Source organism: Marmota flaviventris, chromosome 2 (assembly GCF_047511675.1).
Source record: "Marmota flaviventris isolate mMarFla1 chromosome 2, mMarFla1.hap1, whole genome shotgun sequence".
Classification (NCBI taxonomy): Eukaryota; Metazoa; Chordata; class Mammalia; order Rodentia; family Sciuridae; genus Marmota; species Marmota flaviventris.
The window spans coordinates 78,891,615-78,913,155 of record NC_092499.1 but is presented as its reverse complement, the minus strand read 5'-3'; the positions used below and the strand labels follow the sequence as shown (position 1 = coordinate 78,913,155).

Here is a 21,541-nt window from a genome sequence, read left to right as displayed (position 1 = left end):
CATGTAAATTCTTTCTGCTTGATGTATATAGTGATTACACATATGCACACGTATGCTCTACTTATCAAACTGCTTCACATATCTGTCAGACATTTCATAAATGCTTGCTCAACTGTTATACCTAGAATAAACAACTTATTCTTTTGATAATGATGAGATTGCAGTTTGATAAACAAAGGGGTCATTCTCTCATAAAAGGGTATAACAGCTTTAGTGATATCTGTTAGCCATCAAAAATTTTAAGAGTAAAAAAGAGTTTTACACATTTGGTTTAACACCTTTGTTCAGGGATGAACAAAAAGATAAATTCAGGAATGTTAAATGATTTCTCTAGTTAGGGGAACACCCAATGGCCAGAACAAAGTTTTCATTCTCTACACTGATGCTTGTTAATATTCTTCTCTTTTAAGTTCAGAGGTCAACTGTGACAGAACTAACAACAGTATTCTGAAAGTAAATCCATCTCCTGACTATAGGCATGAAAACTTCTGCTCCCTTTAAGTTCCTGGACTCTTAAACTGGCAAATGTCATTTGCCAATACATTAGATATTTATTTCTAAATTCAGTTTCTGTATCATTTCTCTAATTAAATAACAACTAAAAACCCATATTAAGACTATATATGACTATGTTTCAGAAAGATATTCAATTATAGTATATGTATTCTAGTAATGTGGTATTGAATTCTGAGATCCTTACACATTTAATGGATCATACCCAACTTGTAAACACCCAGAACATAAAATAGAAGAGTGTACTTTTTCTACCAGATCAATTTTATACAGTTAGCATTAATTATATAATGATAATTTATTAATTATATAATGATAAATTCTAGGTTTAGGTAATTCCAAAGACTGTGCTCTTTAAATGAATGTTACAAGTTTACCATATGATTCTTTAAAAAAATTTTTTTAGTTGTTGTTGACCTTTATTTTATTTATTTTTATGTAATGCTGAGGATTGAACCCAGTGCCTCGCACATGCTAAGGAAGCACTCTACCACTGTGCTACAATCCCAGCCCTACCATATGATCTTCTAATGTATTAAAAAAAAAACTTTGTAAATCAATAGAGTCAATAAATCCATTTAAGAAAATTTTCTGCATTACTCCACACGTTAAACTTGTATTTTAAATTCTTGGAATATGAGAAAGAAGAGGTAATGTAATACACTAGACATGAACATATATTCAAAAGGAAGCAAGTCCTAGGAAATTCATAGCATCCTCCACTTACTACTACAAACAGCTGTTTGTTGTTTAGCTACAGGGTGTATCTTTCCCAACAGACCTGTCAATGCCAACATCTCTCTGCTATCTTATATTTTCCTGAGCCCCAGCTTCTTACAGGTCATTCTGATGTTCAAAAACTCTGAAATGGTTCCCACTGCCCATCTCAGACATAAATTTCTTATTTCTAGCTATTCCTGCTTGCTTATAGTCCCCTTGCTAAGTCCTGAGAATTTCAGCCAAACCAATCCTGTGAATCTGTGTCTTGGGCTCTTGTCATATACTCTTCATTGATTGAAGTTCCAGCTTTCCATTCCTGGATCACTGCTTTTATACTTCCACTTATTTTTTCTCACCACTGACCATTAGTTGGTCATTAAGATTTGTTAATTCTAAATAGTAAATATTTATATTTCCTAGATCTCTATTTTTATTCCGTGCTACTCTATATTATTTGGTGTTTCTTGAGGTACTATCAAGTTATATCCCTCCACACTTTTGTTTATACTGTTCCTTTTATGCAGAATAGCATCTCTGATTTTTTTTTCACTTGGTCAAATCTAATCTACTCAGAGATTAAATATAAATATCATTCCTTTGTGATATGAGAAAGAAGATGTAATGTAGTGCGCTAGACATTTGCGTCTCTCCAAGCAATATTAAAACTTCCCTCTCCTGTATATGTATCATTTTGTATACTGTTGATGACACTAATACACTAATAATACTTTGTTATATCCTGAGGGCTGAAGAACCATAATAATAATAATAATACTTTGTTATACCCTGAAGGCTGAAGAACTATCTTGTCCATTCTTTTCTTTGTAAAACCCATAAACTGACAGTATCCATCTCAGAAAATGTGTTCAATAACATTCATGATTAAACATTCATTTGCATCATAGTCATATTTAAATGTTTAAAAAATATCAAGATAATAAAAAACTGATCACTTTTTCCTTACCTTAAATTTTAAGGCAGGTGTTTGTGTTATGGACGATGCCTTCAATTCATGCAGCCGTTCTTCTATTTCCCTCAGCCTAGGAAGTGGCATGAGATTATACACACAAACACACTTATAATGTATCATTAAGGGTTAGCATCTCATTAGACACTTATTAAAATGTCTATAAAGAAGCAAATGATGACACTTTATCAATCCCTAACAATAATTCCTGTTGACAATATTTTATAAAAACAATGACTCAAAACTCTTCTCATAGGCTGGGGTTGGGGCTCAGTGTACTTGCCTAGCATGTGTGAGGCAGTGGGTTCGATCCTCAGCATCATATCAAAGAAAAAAATAAATAAAATAAAGATAAAAACACCACTTCACTTGACACCTGCTATTAAATTCTCCCACCCCCACCATGCTGGGGATTGAATCCAGGGCCTGTTAGGCAAATGCTATCATTGAGTTACAAACCCAATCCATCTTTATTTTTATAGTAATTTTTTTAGTAAAATATCAGACATTATATATATATATATATATATATATATATATATATATATATATATATATATATGCACATACATATCTTTAAAAAAATTACACCATATGGTTAATACTCATTTGTCCATTATCTTTTCTTTTTAAAATGTCCTTTCCTAAATGAATCTTAAGAGTTCTTTTCATTTCATTGCTTCCTGTCCTACTTCAATTTTTATAACATCATATGACAAATCACAGTTTGACCCTTCTCTGTTGATGAATATTTGGGTTATTTCATCTTTTTCTCATTTCAATTTCCCTACTAACTTATACTTAATAAACCATGGAACTAAGTTACCCCCCACCAAAAAATAAAATAAACTATAGTTAATTTTCTGCCTGTTTTTCAACAAAATTTAATTGGACTTATTCACCTAAAATGCTGCTGTAGGGGTTGGGGTATAGCTCAGTGGTAGAGCAATTGTCTAGCATGTGTGAGGTTCTGGGTTTGATTCCCCAGTATCGGGGAATGCAAACAAAAAGCTGAGTCTTGTCAGATATGACATTTTCTTTCAAAACTATCAATTACTTTGATACTAAAATATTTACTTGTCTATCCTCTGTTTCTTAATAAGATCTTAAAGGAAATTCTTGGATACCTTCCCTAAGACTAAAATATAAAAAAGCTTCCTGAATAAAATTATAGTCAATTAACTCAGCTGTCTTTATATAATACTATCAAAATGAATGGTTTTTCATTGTTTTATCAGAATGTATCAGATGAATGTAGTCATCAAGAGAACAAAGAAGATGGGTTATTAACTAGAGAGAATGCAGCAAAGAATTAAAAGATAGTATCAGGAAGGCCACAAATGATTAAATAACATCTGTTTATAATTATATAATATATACAATTATGTTTATATAACATATTTAAAAACATCTTTCCAAGAAAAAGTGTTTTAAAATTGTTTCCAGAACAATAAGAAAAAAGGTAGAGATCTGCCTCTATAGACCACTAAAACTACAATCTACAAACCAGTGAAGATCTTTAATAAGGGTTCTTATGCACAGACTCAGGCTGGGATCAGTTTTAGATTTAACTCCTAGTAACTTGTGAGGAAAGATGGAAGGAAAATCAGGAGGATTCCAAAACTATTTAATGCTATAGGAAAATACATATAATTAACATGAAAATTAACAGTCTCTAGCTTGATTAGGGATGTTATCTAGTAATCTTTGTATCCTAAACAATGTATAATTTCTTTTCATGGAAATTCTGAAGTTTTCTTCTAGGAGGTCTAGTAATTCCATACAGACATTAAAAATTCTTTCAATGGATGAGGCTATTTTACCGTCGTTTTGTTATATAGAGTTCATCAAGAAGATGTCTTTCTTCATAGCTCATCCACCGTTCATCAGGCAATTCTTCTTCCTTCTGTAGCAACTGTTCATAGAGTCGAACTGGATTCCAGCCAGTCATTATGTCGTAAGTGATTACACATCCCAAGGAGTGGGACACTATTGAGACTTTACCCCCTTTTTCTTCAAAGTCTGGATTCCGAGAACAGAAAAGGGAATATAATCGATTCAGCTCTTGCTGAAGGCCTTTAACTAGCTGTGTGAAATAAGAAAATATATTAGAGTTATCACTGAGTATTATAAGCTTTACTTCTAAGCTAAAATATATAAAGAGAAACAAATAATACTGACCTAATATACTTAGATTATTAGAATTAACTCAGTTGACTTACAACCTTGCAGGAATGAAGATATATGTAATATTCAGTCCTAATCATCACTACAGAATATATATGCAGATATTATCCACAAAGATCCATTATGTCATTAAATCAACTATAGGAGGCAGCAGTTCTACAGATTAAAAAGTTCCATGAAGATTCCAGTTAGGTTTCCAAAGGCCCCTGGAAATTTCTTCCTCATTGCAACTTATTATATATATGCAATTCCAAATTTTTGTGCTTTGTGATTTTTAGTCATACTAAATTTTAGAAAATGAGTATGTAAGTTTATAAGTGATATACTAATATACTTGATATTCTAAAATCTTCATTATATTGGTGATATTTATTAAATGAGTAAAAAGTTGATTTTTATGGTTAAAAAGCAGGGTTTTTTTTTTAAAATTTAGAGGTTTATAAGTAGAAAGTATCTTTTAATTTTTCTTTGTAAAACTGCTTTATATGAAATTAAGCATCAACAAGTATTACTGAAATATTCCATAAGATTTTGATGTTTATTTTTTCGTTTTTGGAGGACACATCATCTTTGTATGTGGTGCTGAGGATTGAACCCAGGCCGCACGCATGCCAGGCGAGCACGCTACCGCTTGAGCCACATCCCCAGCCCATCCATAAGATTTTGAATAAGGTTCTTTTGTTACTCAGACCTATACTGGGGCCTGACTTGGTTTTAAGGCAGTTTTCTCATCTTCCTATCATGATTTACTTCTCTTTGATTATATTCTGCTTGATGTTCTATTTCTCATATCAGTATATCTTAGTATGTCGATTGCTACTCTGATACAAAGATTAGTATTTGCTGCATCTACTTTCAATCTTGTTATTATATCAAGAGACAAATATCCTCCATCAAATTTTATTGAACATTCATTCTTTACCTGCTGATATAAATGTAAATCATTTGAGCATTTTATGATTGTGCAGGGATAAAAATGACAGGAATGAAGGCATGAAGTACTCTTTGTTGATATCTCAGAACTCTATAACATATTACTGACATCTAGTTAAAACTATTGAAACCACATATCATGTCTGCTGAAATATATCCAGTCAATGAAGAAAGAGCAGAATAAGATGAGGTGGTAGAATGTGGAAGGATTATAAGATGCATTTCTTCTAAGGAGGAATGCACGAGTTTTACTTCTATGATTTTGTGCTATCGTTTTCCACTTTTCAACATGCATTAGAATTACCGGGAGGGCTTGGTCAACACAGATTGCTAGGCTCCACCCCAGAGTTCCTGATTCAGAAGTTCTGAGATGGGTCTGGGAATTTGCTTTTGTAATAGTCCCCACAAGGTGCTGATGCTGCTAGCATAGGGATGACACTTCAGTAACTATTTCAGTGTAAAATGCACATAAAGACCCTCAAAAGACTTGGACTGTATGTCTGGTTAATGTAGTTTCAGAGGTATGCAGTGAGATATGAAACCATAGGGCTGTTTGAATTACATTACAGCTATCATGTAATTCTTTGGATTTGGCTTTTATAAGAATATCAATAATCCTTAAAATTTTGTAATTTTCCTGATTTACAATCTATATGATGGAGGTGCAGAAAGACCTAATGCTTAGATAAAATAAATTCCTTTAGAAGTGACAACATTTTTTTTTTTTTTTTTTTGGGGTGGTGCTGGGGTTGATTCCAGGCCTTGTACATGCTAGGCACATGCTCTAATACTAAGCTACATCTCCTGCCCCTGGTTTCTGCCCCCCCCCCTCAGTATTGGAGATTGAACCCAGAAATATTCTACCACTTTTGTTCTTATTGTTTTATTGGTGCATTATAGTTGTACATTTTTTTAAATACTTTTTTTAGTTGTATATGAACACAATACCTCTTTTATTTACTTGTTTTTATGTGGTGCTAAGGATTGAACCCAGTGCCTCACATGCTAGGCAAGAGTTCTAGCACTGAGCAACAACCCCAGCCCCTAGCTGTACATTTTGATGGAATTTGTTGTTACGTGTCTGCACATGTACACAACATAATAATATAATTTGGCCAATATCACTCCCCAGCACTCCCTCTCTTCCCTCCCCACTTCTACCCTTGGTCCCTTTTTCCTCTAGAGCTCCCTTTAATTTTCATGAGGTCCACCCCCATCTTTGTGGAAATGTATACTTTTAAATAATTTACTTTAGTATGTTGCCTAACATTGACTTCATGTTAGATGAATTTTAATCTCCTTTTAAAGAAATAATAATTTTTGCCCACTTCTCACTTATTACACACCTCTTTTGTCCTTCAAAATGCCTTAAGCAGTGCTTCCCAAAACTCCCTGATGGCATCACCGGGGCAACTCTTAAAATATAAATCCACAGGTTCATCTCAGATCCACTGGACTAGACTCTCCAGGGGAGGGAAAACTTTTCTTTGTACTTCCCTTTTGTACCTTTTTATTTAAAAATAACTTCAAATGCATAAAATGTTGCAAAATAAAAAGCAGCACAAACATCACACATATATTCTTTATCTAGATTCACCTATTATTAGCATTATAGTTAATTGCTTTATCATTTGTATCTCTGCTTCCATAACACACATGAACATTTCTGGGAAACATTTGAGGATATACTGCATATATCATGGTCTTTTACCCTTATATACTTCATTTTATATTTCCTAAAATTAGAAATAATCATAACATACTTATTGATTTCATAACTTTACTTTGATGCAATATTTTATACAGTTTGCCATTCACATTTCAATCCAGTCAGTCCTTTATTGCAGTTTCCCTCATCCATTACAGGATACAGCCTAGCATGGGATACTGTATTTAGCTATCTTTAGCCTCCTTTAATCTGGAATATTTTCCAAAGCCATTCTTTATCTTTTATGATATTGGTATTTTTAAAGAACACAGTCCTATTCCTACATTTTGTTAGAATGTCCTCATTTTGTGTCCCTGATGTTTCCTCATAATTAGAACACTGCATAAGTAACACTGTGTCCTCCTCTGGGTACAGTATCAGGAGGTACATAATGTCCATCTGTCCCTCAGGAATACTAGTGTAAGTGTTGCCTGAATTCTCCCATGTATAATTACCTTTTCTGCTTTTTAAACTAATGAGCAGCCTTGTACAGATACACTTTAAGATAATGCAAATATCCTGTTCTTCATCAAAAAATTGCTGCTAATTTAGTATCCATTGATGATTTGTGCCTAATCATCTTTAATCTGATCCTACCATGATGGCTGCAAATGATTTTCCAATTCCAGCATCCCTCCAGTCAGCCTCTGGCATTCTACTGTAAGCAAGGAACTTTCCTTCTTCCCATTTATCTATTTATAACTAATTTTGAGGTAGGATTTTTAAGTGATTTAATCCGTTATTATAATTCCATAAAAATATACTAACAATTCCTTACAATAAATACAAATAATTAGTTAACATTTTGGTCCTCAAATTATTCTAGATTTGGCCAGTGGGAACTGCTGCTTGGGCTCTGGTGTCCTCGAGACCTGCCCTGTTGTCTTTTTGAAGATTTTCCCACCTTCTATCATAACAAGTTGTCCTAGACCCAGAATTGGCCACTTCCATGAGGAACCCTAGAGTTTCTCAGGGGCAGTAAATACTTACTGCAAATACAGTAAATACTTCAAGGCAAAGATCTAGGTGCTGGGTATGTTTGCTATGACCAGGATGTCTCTGCATTTTTTGCCATTTAGTGGACCAAGCTTGGAAATGCATGCAAGTATATAAACACATTCACCTACAAATGTACATAATATCTATATGCACAAATTTTAGATATCCTGAGTTCAGACTGATACCTTCAATTCTAGTCTCCCCCATAAGGCTCTTCTTTGTCTGTATTTTGAATAAGAACCAAGTGACAGTTTTAATCAGGGATGTTTGGAAAACACTGTCAAAGATTGATTTCATTCTGAAAATAACTATCTTTGCAGATATAAGAACAGAATAAAAAGTGATGGAATTTCTCAAATGTCATTAGCCAGTGGTCAGAGCTTTGAATCAGACACTTTTTTTCCTATTCTTGTTATTAATGCCAGCTTTATAATGCTCTTATTATTACTATTTGGGAACCTGCTTCAGCACATTTTAACCTTAATCATATCCTCTTAGGGATATTACCAATCATGTGTGTGTATGTAATAGTAAAAGTATGTTCTCAGTCATTCTCTTTGTCTTCCACCGCAATGGTTCCATTTACAATATTATAGTTCAATTTCCTAACCTTAGCACATAGCTAACAATGCCCACTGTATACTAATGAAAGACTATGAACACATAACTGCTAGTTTCTATTCCATGATATAGGCCTTCCTTGTTGGTTAGAATTAGGTTCAGAATAGTAATTCTTCTTGTAGCTTCTCTCACCTTCTGGTAAATGGTATGTTAGCCTGTAAGTAAAGAATATACTGAAGTCATTGCTGACTTCTAGCTGGTGTCTAGGAGGCTAACATCTTCTTTATTCTATTTCAGACCTATACTAGTTTTGTAAACTGTGTGGACAATATGGTAGAATTGGCCATATTTTTCTTCCCTTTTTGTTTCTCACTTCTGCCAATAAGTTCAATGCAGACCTTGCCCAATACTGGTATAGATGGAGAAAAATTAAGGAGATGGCAGCCAGGACAGAAGGAGGTTTCTTTGGTAACCAACCAAATAAACATTTCTACATATATGTAAAGGATATGCAGAATGATATTCAAAGTTACTGAATGAACAAAATAAAAAATGCACTGGCTTTACGCACCCTAGAGCAGCTCTGCTGGATAGCTTCATTCATTCCACCAAATACCTAAAACTTATATGTCCAAGTAACACTGCCAATTGTAGAAGGAATAAAGCCAATAATTTATTTACAATTAAGTTTCTTGCTGACTAAAATATGTTGTGAGTTATTTGTAATTTATTGCCACCATGAATATAGTGCTTCAAATTATCCATAGCCTAATATGTAAACACTGAAAGGAACAAAGTCTTCATTCTGTTAGAAGGATGAAGACAACTCACATACATCAACAATAAAAACCTTTGTAGGATTTTACTTAGAACAATCTGAACTCCAGTGAAGAGATTAATTCAAGCATATTCCTCTTGAAATGGGTTAAATTTTCTGGGTAAGTAATTCTTAAATTTGGTTAAAATTAATAGCATAGAGTCCCTTTTTTGGGGAAAGGTGGTAACTGGGGATTGAACTCAGAGGCACTAGACCACTGAGCTACTCCCCAGCCCAATTGTGTATTTTATTTAGAGCCAGGGTCTTGCTGAGTTGCTTAGTGCCTCACTTTTGCTGAGGATGGCTTTGAACTCTTGATCCTCCTGCCTCAGCCTCCTGAGCTGCTGGGATTAAAGGCATTTGCCACCATACATGGCCCACTGAGTTCTTACATTATGAAATTGACTAAAACTAAAGAAAAGGCTTCTATCTCTGAAAGATAACTTGCAGAAGCTTTGATTGACTACAACTGCAAACATTTTAAAATTTTCTTTTGGCCCTAAGTCCTATCACAGTTACTGGGTCAAAATTTTGATGTCACTGAAAACAATTGTGCCCCAAATTTTAACTGGAACTTTTTAAGTTCTACCCATTTACATTCAAACAACTTCTTAACTTTACCTCTTCCATCTTGTTTTCCTGAACGCCAAGTTCTTCCTCCAAATTTTCCTCTCCCTATGGTTCAGTCCAAACTCTTCTAATTGCTCTCTTACTACCCTCAATTACAAAACTCTTAAGTATTTGCAATTCTTACTCTCAGCCTCTGTATAGAATGATCTCTTCTCCTTTTTGCCTAATCTGAAAATGGGTGCAGTTTCTTCTTTTAAGCAACTTACTCTCATCTGGTTATCTTCTTACTGTCTGATTTCTTTTCCTGTGTTCTAACTTAAGTTCCTCAGATATCTGACTGGGACCCTTTTCTCTTTCTATTTTACATTTTTTTCTGGACAATCTTACTTTTCAAGGCCATTACATTTTTTAGAAACCTGAATATGAATGCTTCTGAAGCTAATTTTTAGCCTTGTTTGTCTAAGTCTATACTATACAATTCCAGAAGAAAAATCTTACTAAACATACCTAAAATTTAGCAAGCATAACTCATTATTTTCTAATGTTTTACCCTTCTCACCCACAAAAGTATCTAGTTTCTCCTCTTCCACTGCTGGTTAATATCAGAACCATCTACCAGCTACCTAAGCTAGAAATCACAAGTCATCTTTGCCTCTTCGAAACTTGTCATTACTCATAACAAAGCATTCCAAGTCCTCTTAATTGTCTCTTATAATTTATTTCGAATTTATTGCTTCTCTTTATTCCTTTAGACATTATTTGGGCTTACACCATTTCTTGCTTGCATTTATGAACAAAGAACTGGGGTGTGGAATAGAACCATTTTTCCCTCCCCCCAAGAAAATTAAAAATGGGAGGGACAAGACAAACAATACTATCTGTTACTAACGTTGCGAACTCAAGTCACTTTATATAGTCTAGAAAAACAAAAATGTGCTTAGAAAATATTCAAAAAACTAAATGTATAAGTTAATTTAATGCATATAAAACAATAAACTCAGTAGTTTTGAAATGGTTTACATGTTTATTATAAAGACAGCTATAGGTTACTAAAAAAAAGTATGACCTTTGTATACTCTCGGCAACATATACATTAAACCCTATTGCCAGGCTTCACTCCATTTCAAGTTGTCTGAAGTCAGGAATGTTTTTAGATTAAAAACTAATAAAAGATATTTGATAGAAATATCAAGCCTTTCCTTCTCTTATCAAAGTAGAGGTGTCTGCAGGAAGTAGTGCATCTGCTTCATAACTGGAGAATTTTGACGGGATTCAGAATCAAACGATTTACTATTATTACAGTAATAACTATTAATTACTGTAATAACTTAATTACTGACTGCCATGTGCCACATTAATGTATTATCTCAATCTGCACAAGAACCCCATAAAGTAATTACTGTTAGAACACCCATTTTGCAGATGGAGAGGTCATCCAAAAATTATGTGTTACAGGTGGCCTGGAATCAAGAAGTCTGTATGCCCCTATACAACTTGAAGAATTCCAATGGCAGTTTTAGAAAAAAACACTGGGGCCATATGTGATTAAGGAGAAATATGAAAATACAAACTTGATTATAACAATAAGCCTAAAATATTTTTCAGGGAGTAAAAAGAACAATTTTAAAACTTTCCATGACTTCTTTTCTGCAGATACTGCATTTCAGGACTGTGTGCTCATGTAACACACTGTACTGTAACACACTGTTTTAAACCTTCTTGGGGGTAGGTCCTCCTATCTTTGTCCTCCTCTTCCACTGTGTACCCTATCTTATACATAATAAGTTCTCAATAAACAAATTTTCAATAAAATGTGTTGATAATTTCCTTAGTTCAAAATTTCTTCTAGCAGCTGATTAGCATATGAAATTTTACTTAAGATTCCTGATAAAAGAATTTAGCCAAAGCAACTGATTTTACTTTCAAACACCTACACTGACACTCCCTGTCTCTCTACTAATAAGGGCTAACAGTTCAAAGTGGCCCAATGTTAGCCAGTATTTGGTATAGAGTAGGCACTCACTAAATATGTATTGATAAAGTTAAAGGCCCAGAGAAGTCAAAACAACCAGTGAATAGATAGCAGATTGGCCATACTGTGAACACAGAAGAGAGGAGTGGTGAACAGCACATGCTATGGAGCTCTATCACCTGGTTCAAACCCTGGCTCTGCCACTTCCTAGGTGAGACACTTCGGGCAAGGCCCTTAACCTCTCCTTCCATTAGTTTCTTTACCTTTTAAGTGAGGATATTAATCCCACTTACTTCACAGGGTTTTTATGAGGTTAGATGTTAATACATATTAGGTAATTAACAAGTATTTGTTATTCCTATGAAACAGAATTCCTTCTCCAAAAAAGTGACAAGGCACATTTGGTTGAGTTTCTCTCACCCCACTGAATAAACCTTTACCTCCTACCTGCTTCAGTGTTATCGGGGTGATGTATGAGCAACACTACCATTTGACAGCTACCTGGATCCATTAGAGAAGTGGGGCAATGAAAGTCAGTCTACTGCATACAAATAATTTGAGGGGAATCTCTTAAGTGTCTCAAACTTTTGTGAAGACAACAGAGATATAATTAATGAGATTTGCAAAAACTGGTATTTTTCAAATAACTATTTTCTAAGCAATCCTCTACCCAAGGGACTATCCATTTATGAAAGGGTCACAATGTCTAGTTTGAAGTATCAAATTCACTATTAAATACAGGCTATTTAACTGATTCCTACAATTTCTCATTAGCTTTTTTTTAAAAAAGACCATAAGATGTTAAAATTTAGGTCATTTATGTGCTATCACTTGAAAATATACTCAACAGCAATAAGACAATGATACTTACTTCATCCCTATAAAGTGGGCTCGTATAATACATTATGTCCATTGCACTGCTGTTCAGCATATCTCTTAAACCCCGTACTTTGTCAGGAGTAATGGAATCAACAGTATCTACAAAAACAAAATGAGAACAAAATTAAACATGAGGTCTTTAGTTTGGGGAAAAATTGTTTTCTATAACAATTTAACAATTAAAATATTCAAGACTGGCTTTGATTCTAACAGATTTTCCCTTCCTGCCAAACTCTCTAAGAAAAACAATAAACCCAAACAATAAAAAACAAAAGGGAACATGAAAAGAAAAGGAACATTATTAAAGGATGAAGTCCACTGTCATCAAAACTTCTTTGATCTAAGTGTCTTGGGCCTAGAAATGTCCATGTGGAATGCCTGCTGCCACTAATAGCAACAAATTAAAAAAAGAAGAGTTTCCCATGCTTTTCATTTATCTATCTTTAGTGAACCAAAGATTCTATGGGCAAGAATTGTACAATGACAGATATGCATAAAGTGAAATAAATTAGCAATGGATTCTTCAATAGACAAGATAAAGCTGGTAATTTACTGTGTTGAAAAAAAAGGTCACCTAATAAAAGTATGCAGAAAACTTCAGATTTCTTAATAAAAACATGACAAAAGACTATATATAGATGAATATCATTACTTGAAAGCACAAGGTGGACAGAAGAAGGCTTACAATTTTAGTAACTCCAATTTCTTTTATCTTTCAGTTTTTTACTGCATTGAGTTATGTTATATTGTTTTTATTTTTTTCCCCCACTTTAATACAATGTAATAAGGAATGGAAGGCAATGACAAGCAGAGACTAGAGAAGTCTTTTCAAAGATGTAAAGGGAAAAATTGTGGCTGTGCATAGATCATACAACGTATTTATACATGATACTTATTTTTAAATTGCTAAAGTGAAAGGTATGATTACCTTGCTGATATAAAAAGTGTTTAAATCTCATTTTAATACATTCAATAAAGTTTTATTGTGAAATTCACATACATACAAAAGAAGTATATATTATATGAGCAATTGAAAGAACAATTTACAAAAAGGAAACAATTCTACCACATTGCTCAGAATATTGCCATTGGGTTGGGGGTGTAACCTGATGGTAGAGAACATATGCTTTGCATGTGTAAGGCCCTGAGCTCTAGTTCTAGCACCATCACCAAAAACAAAACGAATATTGCCATTGTCTAACGCCCACTATATATAAAAATATAAATATATATATATATAAATAAATATATATAATATATACAAATATAATATATAATATAGATTACAACCCAGTCCACACATAGAAAACAATTTATCAGACCTCTCTCTTTTCCTAGATATAATCACCAAAGAGAAGCTGGGATTAATTGTGCTTTTCTTTCCTTAAAGATTTACTACATGTTTAATAATATTAATAACTACAGTCAATGACTTGTATGTATAGCATTTACTATGTGCCAGTACCTAAATATTTTATTCCATTTCGCCTGATTCTGAACACTGTATTAATTGTTCATGGTTTGCTTCCCTCTCCATCAGGTTTGGGATTCACCCATGTTGATGCATTTGGCTGTATTCTACTCCTTCTTAATTATATATAATTTGTTTTAGTTGTAGTTGGACACAATACCTTTATTTTATATATTTTTATGTGGTGCTGAGGATTGAACCCAGGGCCCCGCATGTGCTAGGTGAGTGCTCTACCACCGAGCCACAACCCCAGCCCTCTACTCATTCTTACTGCTGATTACAACCCAGTCCACACATTGAACACAATTTATCCTCTCCTTTGAGAGACATATTTGTTGTTTCTAGCTCTTTATGATTTTCTTTAGGGTGAATATTTAGGACAGAAATTGCTGTGCCACAGTATCTGTCAATGCACACCCAACTTTATAAGATAATGTCACCTTTCAAAATGATTGTACCAATTTAAATTTCTACCAGCAGTGAATGAGAATCTTCACTAGAAAACTTGGCACTGCCATTTTCTTAATTTTTCTCCTATTACTGTGAATGATATTTTGCTGTGGTTTTAATTTGCATCCTCCTTGATTATTAGTGTTATGTATTTCTCCTATATGATCTATACATACTTTTTCCCTCTTCCTTTTTCCTGTTCTTTACTCTGGATATTAAACCTTTGGTAGCTCTGACTGTTACTCTGAGGCAACACTTCTCCTCAGTTTGTGGACTCTCTTTCATTCTTTGTGGTCTAAAGTCTATTGATAGAGAGGCCCTTATTTTAATCTAATCAAATCTACCCAAGTTACTTTATAGTTAAGATATTTTTATGTTTTAAGAATTTCTTCCCTACTCTGAGATCATAAAGATACTCTTTTGAGAGTTTTTTCTAAAAGATTTTAAAGTCTTAGCTTCCATAATATGATTTTTTATACATCTAGAATCTAAGTAGGGATTTTATTTTTCTCCTTTTTCCCCAGAGGACAACCAGTTGCCAAGCACACTTACAGAACTTACTTTTCACCAATGAGCTGTAATGCCAGCTCTGAAATATATAAGGTTTCCACATTTGGAACAGGTCTATTGAGGAAGTCTACTCTGGGGTAGGGGTCTATTTGTCTTCCCTTTGCCAATACTCAACTGCTTTAATTACAAAAGTTAAATAATAGGTCTGGCTATCTAGTAGTCATGACTCCCCTTTTACTCCCTTGTTCTGTGTTCTTTTGATCCTCTGTTCTTCTGTAATAATTTTAGAAACATCAAGTTTCATGAAAAACTCCAGTGAAATTTTGACTAGAATTGCATGGAATCTATGCATCAATTTGGAATAATCAACACCTGTATGAGATTAAATCATCCAACCTAAGAAAATTATCTGTATTTATATATAAGTAAAATTTAATATTTTTAAGTTTTATTTTTTAATATAAATATATATCTTTTGTTAGTTATTTCTTGGGACCTTGTATTTTGGTTAGTTCTGTTTGTTTCAGACATACAGAAATGAAATTACTTTTATATGGATCTTCTATTTTACAACCTTGTTAAACTCTAATTCTAAAAATTTTTCTGTATTCTTTTATATGTTGTGGATAGACAAACAGATCAGATGTTTTTTGATTCCTTATCACTGTTATTTTTTCTTAAACTATTGCAATGCTGAGGCTTCAAAGCAGAATGTTAAATATGGGCATCTTTAGCATATTCTTGAGTTAAAGGAAAAGTTTTTAGCCTTTCACCACTCATAAGTACCCTTATGTTTGCTAGAGCATGTTTTTATTATCATTTAAAAACTTACAAAGTAAAATTGACTGAGTTCTAATGCATTCAGTTTTATGCGACCGCCACCATGATCAGGATACAGCACTATTCAATTTCCAAAAAGCTTCTACATGCTGCCCCTCTGAATTGAAACCCTTCCCCTTCCATCAGATGGCAACACTGACTTCTGTTCCTATAGTTCTTCCTTTTCTTAATACCATAAAAATGAAGCACCAAGTATATATTTTTTCACAATAGGCTTCTTTCACTCATCATAGTGACTTCAAAACTACCACAGTAGTTTAAACCTAACAGAAATGACAAACTCAGGGGTTTTAGTAAATATTAATTCATCCTCATTGTCTGCATCCCTGAATAGCCTAAGAAATTTATCAGGGGAATGAGGAAAGCCCAAGGACACTTTTTATTTTACAGAACTTTATGTATGAACTATTATTGCTGGGAGCTCTTTTTTGGTCACTAGAATTTGTTTAACAACCCATTATAACCTTTGATTCCATTTTAGCTTGATAAGCTACAACTGACATTCCTGACTATGAGACAATATCACAGACCTGGAAGAATCCTTGAAAATCATCAAGGAGGCATTTTAGCATGATGATAAATGTGGTAACCTGGATTTAGAAAAGATGGATTTTAGAAATTTTTTTGTTCCTTCCATGTTACCCCTTACCCCCAACCCACAGAAGACATACAAAAACAGTGCTATCTGTGAAATCATATGATGGTCCAAATGACACAAAATCAATACAATTATTTAAAAAACAAAACAAAACAATGGATTTTATTTTCTTAAATAATCTAGAGCAACGCGTGAGTATAAGCCAAGAAAATCAAATGGAAGGTATTTTGTTCCCAACAAGCAAAAATTGTTTCTAAAGTTTTCTACATTTACTTTGCTAAGTTTACCAATGGCTAAAAATCTTGATTTTGAAACAAAATATACCTCCATCAAGAGTAAGTTTTGACCGCCACTCAACAGGCAGAAATTCAACATGTGTTGCATGGTTGGAAAAATGCCTTTCTTCTATTTTTCTTGCAGCCTCTCTCATCCTAAAAATAAAATAAATGCAAAACAAAACTTTGAGAGTAACTTCACATATGTATTTATGATATAAAATATCCTTAATCACAATACTTCCATTGCCTTATAAATTTGTCTAATTATATTTTAATTATTGCTACTCGAAGCAAGTATGCAGCACTAGGATACCTTCAAAGTTACCTTCCTAAATTTTCCATCAATGGTTTCAATTGCTCCAACTTTTTACATTTTATTATATGAATTTTTAGTAGGCAGAATAGTATGATTACCCCTGGGCCATCATCTACCTCCAAATATTAATAAGTCACGGCTTTTCTTATTTATTCAATTCATTTCCCCTATAATATAAATTTTATTTTAGAAATTAAGATCAATGAATTTATTTTTGTTTCTTTTACTGTCAGTTATATAAATTTATAAATTTTAGTATATGTATAGATTGTGGCTAACACCACACAATCAAGGCACTAAACAGTTCATTCCAAAAACTCCTTCTCACTACCCTTGTAACAATTATACCTTTCCTCCATATTTTATTTATTTAATTTTGGGGCAGTACCAAGGATGAACTCAGAAGCCCTCTACCACTGAGCTACACACCCCCAGCCCCTTTTTGAAACAGGATCTCACTAGGTTGCTGAGGCTGGGCTCAAACTTGTGATCCTCTTGCCTCAGCCTTCGCATTTGCTAGAAAATAAGAGTGTGCTACTGTGCAGGGCTTCTTCTCCCATACTTTAGAGAAAATTCCAGATATCACATAATTTTATCTGTAAATAGTATATGTTTCTAAAATGTAATCTATATGCTGATACCTTGAAAACCAGATAATTTCTGAAGAATTGAGGTACAGTTCATCTAAAAAAGCAGGATAAATGTTTAACTCTTCCATTTTACTAAGTTTTCAAAATAAAAAGTTGTTAGGATATAAATTTTGATGTTACATTATATGGTTCCTAATCACTTCCCTAAGGCCCTACCAAACACCATAATTGGATTAAGTTTCCACCCTATTAACATCTGAAAATGGGGACTAAATGTCAACCTACAAAGTTTTGAGGGTCACTCAAATGATATCTAGACCATATCACATGCCATTACTAATTCATAGATTTAAATGTGTGGGGCATTTTATCCACTGTGGCTGTGTGCCTTAATGAAGGTTGAATTGTCTCCTATTCTTGGTCTGTGAGTTTTGGTTTCAGTACTTTTGACATAGCCTTACTGGTTCTTTGTTGTTTTTTGAATAATGCAGTAGCTTTTACTATATTCACAAATATGCAACTAATTTGAGTTTTTTTTAATCACTTCAAGAAGAAATACCATACTTTTTAGCATTATTCCCCATCCTTCTCCCCCCTAGCCTCTGGTAACTACTAAACTACTTTTTGCTTCTATGGATTTGCCTATTATGGACATTTAATGTATAAATGGAATCAAAGTATGCTGCCTTTTGTGATTGACCTCTCATTTAACATGTTTTCAATGTTCATCCACTCTGTATCATGAATCAGTACTTCACTGTTTTTTTTACTGTTGAATAATATTTTGATATACCACTTTTATCTATTCACTGGTCGATGGGCATTGCTTCCACTATTTTATTTTATTTTTTTTGCTATTATGAATAATGTTGCTGAGGACATTCTCTGAGAAGTTTTGGTGTGGCCATGTTTTCAGTTCTACCTAGAAGGGATACTGTCAGCCCATATACTATCAATTAACCTTTTGAGGAACCGCTCAACTGTTTTGCAAAGCAGCTACATTACTTTACAATCCCAACAACAACTTTGTTGGTTTTTGTTGGTTGCTAACTTTTCCACATCCTTGCTAACACTTGTTTCTCATTTTTTTAAAAGAATGATCAAAGTGGGCATCTGTCACTGTGAATCAAATCTTCTTAATACTAATAATACTGAACATCTTTTTCATGTACTTTTTGAGCGTTTATATATCCTATTTGGACAAAATGTCTACTCAAATCCTGCCATTGAAAAAAAACTGGAATTCTTTTTTATGGTTCACTTGTAAGAAGACTTTGGACACCAGACCCTCATCTGTGGTTTACAAATATTTTCTCCTATCCTGAGTGTTGTCTTCATTTTCTTGACAGTGTCCCTTGCTGCAGTAAGCTGCAGAATCAGAAGTCAGAGTCCTCCACCTTTGGACTTTTTCAAGATAGTTTTGGTTATTCTGGGTCCTGTGCATTTCCATGTAAATCAGCCCGTCAATTTTTACAAAAAGACAGGTAGCATTTTACTAGGGACTGCATTAATGTTAGGTAAACTTGAAAAGTATTTTAACATTATCTTCTAATCCATAATCATTGATGTCTTCTCCATTTATTTGTTTAGAATTAAATTCTTTCAAGGGTTTACTATAGTTTTTAGCACCCAAATATTATGATTCTGTTGTTAAACTTATTCCTTATTCTTTTTGATACTATAGTTAACGGAATTCCATAACAATTTTTATCTATTGACTTTATTTTAGCCCACACATCTTCACACTGTGTGTGTGTGTGTGTGTGTGTTTGTGTTCACATCATGTCACCACAAGCAGAGAATTTTACTTCTTTCTAATTTGGATGTTTTTCCCCCCCATTCTTTCTTGACTGTCATGGGTTAAACATACAGTACAATGTTGAACAGAAGTGGTGGCAGGTAACATCCTTGTCTTGTCTTGATCTTGGAGAAAGCATAATATTAGCTGAGGGCTCTTTAGAGTTTCCTTTATTGGACTGAGAAAGTTCCTTGTGTTTCTAGTTTCCTGAGTGCTTTTTATTACAAAAGGTTGTTAGATTTCTGTCAAATGCCTTTTGCATATCAAAAACCACATGATGTACTTTCTCCCTTTTATTCTATTAATTAATGTGCATCATTTCTAGGAAGGCAAATTTGGGTACATGGCTACAACATATCCATCTTTCTCTTCCACTCTCTGTCCCCACTTCCTCTGTTATCATCTTTCATCTCTCCTTCTCTTTCTCTTTAAGAGTAACCACAGTTAGAATTAAATTTCTGGGATAAATCTCACTTTATCATTATATCTAATTCTCCTTATATATTCTGGACTCAGTTTGCTGATATTTTGTTGAAGATTTTTGTGTTTTGTACTTGTAATGAATATTCGTCTCTTTTTCCTAATAGTGCTTTTGATATCAGAATAATACTGGCCTCTTAGGATCAACTGGAAAATTTCTACATTTTCAAGCATTTGTGAAGAATTGGTGCTGATTCTTCTTTTAATATGTGGTAGATTCACCAGTGAAGTCATCTATTCTGGGCTTTTTTGGTTTGTTTTAGTGCAGTTTTCTGATTTTTATTTTAAGTGCTTTACTTTGTACAGATCTATTTGAACACTCTATTTTTTTGGTCGTTTTTATAATTGCTAGAAATTTTGTCTATTTACACTAAATAGTTTACTAGCATAGAATTATACATAATGTTACCTTATAATACTTTCTATTTCTATAAGGTTGGTAGTTGATAGAAATGTCCCCTTTTTTATTCTTGATTTTAATAATCTTGAGTCTTACTATAGCTAAAACTATAACCAAAATTATGCTGTTATAATGCTATGCACATAAATCATGATTTCAGTCTTATTAGAAGCTTATTAAACTTTCATGTTCTCTCTGCCAGGCAATGAATGTTTAGTTGATACTTTGAAACCGGAAGAAAGAGACTATGACAAGTTTGGCCAGACTCTGCATGGCCACATGTACAAATTCAGGTTCTTGGATGCAATATCACCAGTCAATGAAATGGACAGACTCACTGGGACTTCTGGAAAGAAAGACTTGTCCTTTATTTTTGAATATGAATAGAAGATAGCTACATACCATATCTGGAACCACAATATACATTCAGGAGTAGCTCCAAAATGAAGCAGGGTAAAGTTGATGGAATTCTGGTGACTTATTTGGCAGTAGCACTCCTAGTCTCATTAGCATAATGAGTTACTAAATACTCTTTGTGGCTTAAGCCTTTCTGTGTTAAGTTTTCCTTCACTTGTATCCAAAGAAATAACTTTCTTATTTATCAATTATTCCAGAGAGAATATGTCAGTACACTTAGTTCTTAGGAGCCTAGATATTCAAGTAAAAGATTGAACATCTGAACACAGTATATAATTATCATGGGAAATAATGTACAATTCATCAGAAACTATAACTAGGATCAGAGTGAAGATTCCTATAATAAAAGCTATGGAAATAAAAAAGGTCAGGGTAGCTTAGCAGAATTCATCAAAAAAAAATATATTCTTTTCTGGTATTGGTGATTGAACTGAAAGCCTTGTGTATGCTTGGCAAGCACTCTACCACTGAGCCACTCTACCTATTCTTTTTAATTTTTTAAATTTTGAGACAAGATTTTGCTAAGCTGTTTAAGTTTGCCTTGAACTTGTGATCCTCGTGCCTTAC

The 21,541-nt window shown here is 33.5% G+C and overlaps 1 protein-coding gene across 6 annotated transcripts in view; it reads right to left on the bottom strand.

The window, feature by feature from the left end:
- The window catches only part of Ddhd1 (DDHD domain containing 1), a 76,775-nt gene that overhangs the window by 15,850 nt on the left and 39,384 nt on the right, over nucleotides 1-21,541 (bottom strand). For all 6 annotated transcript variants that reach the window (XM_071608038.1, XM_027929634.2, XM_071608039.1 and 3 more), the window contains 4 exons: nucleotides 17,020-17,126; nucleotides 12,819-12,925; nucleotides 4,024-4,286; nucleotides 2,198-2,273 (listed from right to left, as the gene is read on the bottom strand). In XM_071608038.1, coding sequence (XP_071464139.1) covers nucleotides 2,198-2,273; nucleotides 4,024-4,286; nucleotides 12,819-12,925; nucleotides 17,020-17,126 — 553 coding nt within the window. The remainder of the gene's footprint in view (nucleotides 1-2,197; nucleotides 2,274-4,023; nucleotides 4,287-12,818; nucleotides 12,926-17,019; nucleotides 17,127-21,541) is intronic.